Source organism: Austrofundulus limnaeus, unplaced genomic scaffold, assembly GCF_001266775.1.
Source record: "Austrofundulus limnaeus strain Quisiro unplaced genomic scaffold, Austrofundulus_limnaeus-1.0 Scaffold70, whole genome shotgun sequence".
In the NCBI taxonomy this organism is placed as follows: Eukaryota; Metazoa; Chordata; class Actinopteri; order Cyprinodontiformes; family Rivulidae; genus Austrofundulus; species Austrofundulus limnaeus.
Window position 1 is genome coordinate 1,853,134 of NW_013952472.1, and position 9,142 is coordinate 1,862,275.

At 41.4% G+C, this 9,142-nt stretch overlaps 1 protein-coding gene across 1 annotated transcript in view; it reads right to left on the reverse strand.

The window, feature by feature from the left end:
• Nucleotides 1-9,142, reverse strand: part of plxnb1b (plexin b1b) — a gene marked incomplete at its 3' end in the record, with an annotated part of 141,490 nt that overhangs the window by 57,091 nt on the left and 75,257 nt on the right. The window contains 1 exon segment of the mRNA XM_014010586.1: nt 7,797-8,967. Coding sequence (XP_013866040.1) covers nt 7,797-8,957 — 1,161 coding nt within the window.

Here is a 9,142-nt window from a genome sequence, read left to right on the forward strand (position 1 = left end):
CTGCAGTAGTGGGCAGCACTAATTCAAATTTTAGTTGTGCAATTTCTAAAGCACTAGTCATTTTATTTAGGTCCGCAAGTTCAAAAGCACAAATGCTCAATAAAACTTAGCGGAGCTAATATTAAAGCGCAATATATTCTCTATTTGCCAGACAACATCCAGGTAAGGGATAAATCAGTACTTTACTACCATCTAGTGGTAAGATTATTTTCTTTGACTGGCACACATCGACGCAGAATGGGGAGGTGATTCGTAGAAACAGACTTTTAAATCATGGCTGTAAATAGGGATGCACGATATATTGGTATTGATATCGCTATCGGCCGATATTGGTAAATTTTTAGAATATTGGTATCGGGCTGATATGTAAAACTGGGCCGATATTAACGTCCGATATTGATTTCCAACTTTTTAGCTTTAGTTTCTGTTTTGGGAGGGGAAATGTTTGGGTGAGCGGCATCTGTTTGATCATGATAGTGATAGTGACGCTGCACAGCCATGAATAACTGAAGTAGGGAGCCATGTCAGAGATCTGGTCATTTATTTATGGTACCAAAAAAATCCAAGTTTGTTTGTGCAAATATGTATAATATAATTTGTGTGTTTGTGTAATATCGATAAATATTGGTTATCGGCCATAATGGCAATAATTATATCGGAAATTGATATCGGCTGAAATTTTCATAGTTGTAAAACAAAAAAATAGTTGTGGATTGCTAGTTCTGATGCTTCTTGGTCATTTTCTTATGTTTATGGCAGGGCTTCAGTAAGAAAACATGCAGATATATTAATAATTTTAAACTGTTGTAAAACTGAAGCAATGCATTCTGGGTAGGCTACAGGACACAGAACAGGAACTCAGTTCTTTTCAAAATAAGTGTGTGAATTTAAACTGTTCCGTGTTTCTTTCTTTACTAATATTTATTTATTTAATWTTTATTGCTGCGGAGTCCCTCTGAGAGTATGTACAATATGCACAGCTGAGTGTGGTTCTGCAGATCAGAACAGTGAAGAAGTTCTAAGTGCTTCCTGCCACGCAAAGAATTGTGGGAACACTACAGTRTGTATTAAGTGAAAACCGTCACTGAGAAGAGTCAGAAGTCAGAGTATAAAGCTCTGTGAACGCAATGCAGACTGAGGGGTCGCTGTTTCGTCACAGTGGAGTTCCATTGTGTTTAGTAGAGATGGTTTTCACCTTCATTGTTCAAGAAAATCATGATCAAGTTCTATTTCATCCCTACTGACRGCCAGAGGGCYGTGCTAAAAGCACTGAATGTTCCCTTCGCGAATGCGCCGTGCGAGCTGTAATACCAACAGAGTCACACCTGTGACCAATCGGATGACTAATCAGAGGCTATATAGCTTGACATCATCTAAAAACAGGTGGCGTTTGTTTTCTCAGTGGTGCGCTGACCGCGATGAAGATCCAGTCTCCTGTGTGGTGCCCACTATCCTGGAGTTTCTTCAATCTCTCCTTGATATGGGCCGCTCTCCATCAACACTTAAGGTATACTGTATGTGGCGGCAATATCATCTAATCATGCTGTTGTTGATGGTGGTACAGTTGGAAGCCATAACTTGGTTTCTCTTTTTCTGCGTGGCGCTTGCAGGTTGCACCCGCCAACAGTTCTGCGGGCACCTGTCTTGGGATCTGCCCTTGGTCCTCGAAGCCCTGCGCCACCCTCCCTTCGAGCCTTTGCCTCAGGCTGACCTCAAGTGGCTCTCATGTAAGACAGCATTTTTATTAGCTATTGTCTAAGCTAAAAGTGTCGGCGAGCTGCATGCTCTCTCTGCCAGCCCGTCATGTCTCAAATGGGCCCCAGATGGCTCTGGTGTTACCTTGTGGCCAAACACTGCATTTGTCCCTAAAGTTTTTTCGCATTCCCATTGTAACCAGCCACTGAGATTGGGGCGTTTTCAGCCTACGTCAGGAGGGACTGGCGACAGGCCTGACATTTTGTGCCCAGTGAGGGCGTTGGAGACATATATAGCTGCTACTGCTCCTATAAGATGCTCAGACCAGCTGTTCTAATATTATGGAGGCCCTAGATTAGACCATCCCCTTTCAAAACAGCATCTCTCCCACTGGATTGTGGATGTCATCTGCCACGCCTACAGGGCAGGAGGCTGTTCCCTGCCAGTCGGGGTGAAGGCACACTCAACCAGGAGCATTTCCACTTCCTGGGTGGCCCTGAAAGGGGTCCCACTGGAAACAATATGTGCAGCGGCATCATGGTCTTCTTCAAGCACATTCACTAGATTTTATAATGTGAATGTGTCTTCTCCTCACCCTTTGGGACAGGTTCTTTTACAAGGGCCCTCTGGGTCTTCTCAGTGAGGTAGGTGCTCAGGATTCCTTGTGACATCGGTGGTATTAGTCATTTAGTGCTTTTAGCACCACCCTCTGGTGGTCATTCAGGTTTCATAGAACCGTAGTTACATATGTAACTTTCGTTTTAATGAATTATGTGGCTACAGAACGTAGTGAGAGTAGATGGCTCTTTCTCCTTACTTTAGACGAAATAGGCGCTTGACTGTGAAACATTATTTGCGATTAGCGCTACTCAATTTTAAACTTAGAAAGCGCAAATCCGCACATCATTTTATGAAATTAGTAAAACCCCTAAAGTGCAAAGGAGAAATTTAGGTCCGCAATTAGCAAATTTGCACTTTAGGGGACCAGTGCCCACCACTGATTTTCTGCATTGGCTGATATAAAAAAATCAACACTTTTGCACCAGTTGTTTAGTTATTTGAGCGTCTTGCAATTGAAGTTGAACAGCTCTGCTTTAGATATTATATTGAAGCTAACAGCAACTCTGCTATGTGTCCCTAGAAACTTTAAAAATTATGTGCTTTTACCCATACTCAGAATTGTGATGAGCAAAAGAAATAAATATAAAGGAGGGAGGTTATTATGCAAAATCATTGCTTTGATCTTTACATGATGTTATAATGTTATTCCTTCATCAAAAACKAATTGTTGCRTTGATTCATCCTTGCATGCTTGAGAATCCTTGAATCTCCTGTGAACGTGTGGAGCTGCCTAAACTATTGATGCTACAAAACACAGAGCACATCTACCCTGAAGAAATGCTGCTAAAATTGGCTGAAGTGGGAGTGTCAGAAAKAGTAGGAGGTTCTTAAAAAGACAGAGGCCAATTTCAAGGCATTTAATTAAATGTATTTTAATTAACATATATACAGCTTTTTCAGAACAGRTGAAGGTAACATACAGTCTCTTMATGGTGARGTAAAACTGAACTARGTGTCTGGAAATGACTGCCTCTGTAATGGTGGCCAGATACCGGCAGTTTAGTCTGATCAGAGCCTGCGGGTCAGGTTATTCACCTGCAGTGACTGATGAGTGCTGCAGGCTGAAATCACAGGAACTTTTAGTCAGAAACAGAGTTTGGAGTAGTCTAATCCAGTATCAGTCAGATACTGGACTTGCTGAGGTCAGCCCACACWCCATGGTCCTGTGTAGCTGCTGTTCACGTTTGGTTGGTTTCTCAATAAGAGTTTAAACTCACAACCTCAGTGTGCATATTTAAGTTAACAGAGAAAAACAACCTGTAACATGTAATACAGACGTTTAGAGATTGATCAAATATTAATATTTAAGCATAAAACTCGTCAGAACTGGCTGCTAGCTGAAGAACAAGGAGCTTCAACATGCTGAAGTGGAAACATTGGCAGCCTGTTGGCAAACCTTCAGCCAAGGTAGAGTTACWCTGTCACTGTTAGACACTTACCACATCAGTACCTCTAAACACTTTATTCCTCCATTTAAATATAGACGAATATGATATTATGATTTAGAACCTCCCTAAAGTCCAAAATAACTGTAACATTGCTGCTACATAAATCWGTTACACAGAAAACACAACCTCCTGTCCCAGGTTCCTGACTAAAATTTTCCCTACATGTCAATTCAGCAAGGTGAACACACAGCTGAACGACTGCTGAAGAAGCTCAAACTGCACTGCTGAAGCACAACACTAGCTAAATGACACATAAGGCTAGTTAAAAGTTGCTAGAGGCTAAGTATGAGTATTGAAAAGGTAGCTGAAAGCTAAAAGAYATCAAATGCTAGCTAAACTTATCAGAACTGATCCTGATTCTTATTGAAATTTCTGATTATTTTAACATGTTTCTCTGGTAAATGTTCAGTTGGAGCATCTCTCTTCAGGTCCACATCGTCTCACAGCTAATTACTGAGAATTATTAGACAGTTCTTATCTGATTCAGTTGTTAAATTAGTTGAATCTGTTTCATAGTTGGATTATTGTGATGCTAATTTCTAACCTTTACAGAAAAACCAAATCAAGTGATTAGAAACGGAATTCAGGATGAAACGTTTGGTTTCTGGATTCTCCTGTGTGTTATAAGCACAAAGCTYAAGAGCAGAACATTTCCCACGTGCATTGTGCTCGTTTGTTTTTGCATCAGTACAGAGCGTGTTTCTGATGGATTAGAGTCTGCGTGAGAACCCGTCCATGGTGCAGATGGACGGTCCTGGCAGGGACTGAATATAACTGAGAGCTGATTGCATGTTGTTAGTGTGCAGGGATCAAGTCAAGATTTAACACTAATCACAGTTTAAATCTCCTCAGCTCRCTCAGCGTTGTTCTTCTCTTTGTACAGCTCGATGGAATTCCCCAGGTTTTTACCTCAGTCCTGCAGAAATCTGTCTCTCTTTATTATTTTCTGCTTCATCTGAGTCTTTTTTTTATTGCTGTCTCCCTGTAGACCTGACTGCTGTGACTTCTCCTGTCCTTGCAAGACCTTCTTAAATATTAGCTCTAAAGCTATCCCATTAAGTGCAGCTAATGTCATTAATCGATCTGTCCGGGTCCAGTGGTTAGATTCAACCATTTACAAAAAGACAACAGATGAATTTAAAAGGAAACCAAACTAGAGCACGAAGTCACTGCGAACACAACTCTGACCTTTACAGGTTTAGAGTCAATTAGAAAATGTTCCAGAGAAATGTTAAAGGGTACCTGCTGTCACTGTTGTTTTAAAGATTATCTACAAGCTTTATTTGGAAAATCAAGTTTTTCCCTTTAAATTCTTTTAATTGCTATATTCTGTACAAGTTTTTGTTCAGTTTTCCATAATTTAAACAGATAAATTGATCTTTGTGGACAGCCATGATGGAACCTGTGATTTACACCTGTTCTGAGAAGCAGCACTCTTCATAAGACAGACAGACAGAAACATGACTTCAAGCTGTAAAAGATATTCTTTGATTTAAAACAGTAGAACTGTCTGCTGGTTGTATGTATCATGTTTATGTTTCAGTGTTTTGTGTTGGATATATAACAGGTTTAAAACCCTTTGAGCTCAGATGGAGTCTGGGTGTTCATTCGGAGGAAAGCTCCAGCAGAGACGATCTGACTGAGACACAGCAAACAAACCTGCTGTACGTTCTGAGAACTTCTGTTTTAAAACCAGAGGATGAACTTTAATTCATCAGAAACTGTTAACAGTATCAAAATCAGGGACAGAAAAAAATGTATTTAATTGAGCTTGGATCGATCTCWTTTAAATGTGGGATTAATGGGCCTCATGCAAAAACATGTTCGTATTCTTCTCCTAAATTTCTCTTACTTTTGTTCGTACAAAGGMTTCGTACGAACATGTCACGTCAGATTCAACAAACTCTTCTATCTTCAGGAAAKGTGTGTAAATGAGCTGCGTAAATTGCACCTGTTCGTATCCAGCTGCTCGTGCACGAGAGAGGAGATTAGCATAATTACCACCCCAAAAACACCATATAAGGTTGTGTTTCCTGCCTCAGATATCAGGAAGTGTCCATTCATGAAAATGACAGCGAAAACTAAAAAGAAAAACTTTACGAGTTCAGAGATTGAAGTCCGTCTGTCAGAGATCCAGAAAAGAAAATCTGTCATTTTAGCAGGTCAGCTGTGGAATAAAAAGAGCTGCTAAAAGTATAAACAACTGTGTTAAATCATTTTCATTTATTCAGAAGACACAGCGCTGCGCACCATACAGAGCCGCACCCCCCCGTGCGGTCGCAGATGGTCTCAGATGCGGTTCTGAAATAAGCATTTTAAAAAGTTTTCAAAATAAGTCTGGCACTTTGGAGAAAACCCAGGACTCACTGGAGGGATTATGTACCCCCTCTGGCCTGGGAACGTCTCGGAGTCCACCAGGACGAGCTGGAAAGTGTCGCTGGGGAGAGCGGGGTCTCTCTCCTGCTGCCCCCGCACCCGATCGCGGATAAGCCAGGCGGACGGACAATTTATATTGTTAGTTAAATTATTACATTTAAAATTATAACTCTAATTCAAGCAGAATAGCCTATTGTCAACTCAAAATATCGTCAAACTAACTAAATATAAAGTTTTTAGGGAGGAAAACCCGTCTGGATAACAGCAGACTGACTGCTGGTAAAATATACGACAGGTCTGGACCACTCATGAATTTTGTTCATATCTGAAAAAAATCGTAGAATACGAAAACATTGGTGAATGCCACAAATTCTTCTAAATCACTCGTACGCACAACTTAAGAACAAATCTGTGCGTACGAACGGTTCTTGCATGAGGTCCATTGATTCATAGGGCATGGGATAGATTTTTCCCACGATATTAACCACAGTAGTCTCTTACGCAATGAAGCCGAGGCTCATTTCTCTGTTTTGTGTCACTCCTGACTTGCTGTACATTTACATCCAGATGATGTTTATCCAAGAGCACGTGCACTAACGTTAGCTTTCGACAGGTTGTCTGTGGTGAAACCATAGAAACTAAGGAATCCCTATCATTAGCAGCTGACTCTCTGCAGGACTTAAAGATAAACGAGGCCTTGCAAAGATTTACGCTACAGCTCGTTCAGGTGCTRGAACCAAACTGCTGTGTGTAAACGTCTGACTGAAACGGTTCTCCCCAGGATGTACAAATGTGTGAAACACCAACAAAATTGTTTWGTTTTGTTATTATTTTTKCACTTTAATGAGCATTGTCTTGGTGTAATTTACAGTGAATGTTGTAGTTTAAGCACACCTTCACTAACAATTCCTTTCTAATTTAAAACCTTTGACAGTTTGTTTTTGCAGTTCATGTTTAAACTGTGCAATTTACAAGTTTGCCCTCAAAACCTGTTGTTTATGGTGAAGAGAAACAATAAAGTAAATTTGTATTTTGCAACAGAATTGGAACATTTTCATTATTTAAGAGCAAATTGAATTGAATTGGATTAATGAATTGGATTGGATTAAAACCTTATGAATCAAAATTAAATGAATTTAGGGAATTGGCCACAAAACCCAGCCCTAATCGAAATGCCAATTCAGTCCAATTTTCTGTGACCTGCTTAAACTTTAATTGATGTTTCAATTGAAGAGTAGGCCTCATGTAGAGCTCCCCTGAGACCTTGGTTTACATGTTTGTTTTAATTACGTCTTAATGTCACATCAAATGGGACTGTAGTGGAAACAAAAGAATAATGGTCAAATAAGAGTGTTTCAATCCTTGTCCCACTTTGGGCATCTCTGTTCTAAACCATCAATTAAGTACAATTAAATGTTTTAATCTGAGAAAAACTACAATAAACAAACTAAATATCATTCAGAATCATCCCAATCAAGATTAGATCAAATATAAAAAATACTTTAAACTAGGGACATTTGCAACCCTRAAATTTCAAATGACCTCATAGCAGTGTGAGTTTTCCTTTTTTTATTTTTATCCAATCCTCAGTTAAAGTACAAATACAGTATGTATTTATACACTCTGTAAGAAACAAAGTCTCTCTGCTGATCTTACCTCTGGAAGGATGGCACAATTGGACTTGACTTCGTATTCGATGTAGGCTGCCTCCACCTCTCCTACTCTACCCATCTGGGTATAGCACAGGTCTCTGGTAGAGTCGATCCTGCGGTCCACTTCCTCAAGGTAAAACATGCAAAGAGCCGAGTCCTCGCTGGGCCGAGCTGATGAGGTCAGGTGAGTAGAGAAAACTCCAAGAAGGATCTCAGAATCTGGACTGTCCGTACCATCCTTAGAGAACCCTAGCTGGACGGCTTGCAGGAGGTTGTAAGTTTTACCTGCCGTGGAGCGACAAGTCAGTGGTACTTCCACATATGAGTAGTAGGCCTGGTCATCCAAACACACACGTGAGATGTATGTACGGTACTCCCTGGACTGCGACTTCAGGTCCCGTCTGTAGAAGAGGAAGTACACGTGGCGACGATGGGCGAATGCAGCTACAAAATGGTGGTCATACTCCGAGAGACGGCCGGCGACTGCTAACTTTGCCGTCTCCTCGTAGGAAAAGATGGGTTCCTGGGCAAGGTTTCGTGTGGAAATAGGTGGGTGGCTATTTGTGTAACCACGACCTACAAACAACACGGGCTGTCTGTCAGGGTGAGAGCGGACCACCAGTCCAACGGTGCTAACGTTAGGGTGGTTAGCTGCCACATACTGGGTATCCACTGGCCTCTCAGTGGAGAAACGTACTGTATTAATGGAACTCAGGTCACGCTTCTGGCAGATCCCCTGGTTAACACTCCCACAGGTGATAAGTTCKTCAGAGTAAGGATTAACCAGAAGYAGCTTGTTGTGGTTGTTAGTCTCRTTTGCTTGGGGGCAGTTGCTCTCCGTTACGGGGGGCAAACAGTCCCGACTGTCTGTGACAGGTCCAGTGTCCTCCTGCAGCTTAGGTTGAAGTGATGGATACAACTGGAACAGATGATCTCGGGCCCCAATGTAGACCCAACCCACAGRGGGGTCAGGATGCAGGGCAAGGTGCTCAAATACTGTGTCATTTCTTCTAAAGGTGGGGTAAAGGTCAGAGTGAGATGTTTCTAATCCTCGGACAACACCGCTGAGTGATGAAATGAAGGGCTGGCCAGCAGTTAGGAGCAGGAGACGTAGCAGGGTTTGGACCATTAACCCTGAAAGATGACGCACTGTCCCGGGAGGCATGACAGTAGGGCTGAGGGAAAAAAAGAAAACATTAGAAAAGTTGTCTGCATTCACTACAGTAAGGTTTTGTAAACACAAGTTGATTTAGGCAATCACAAGAGACCTACAGTGGCTAGACAATGAAAGTGAAACACCTGTCTTTTTAGTGTGGGAGGTTTCATGGCTAAATTGGACCAGCCTGGTGG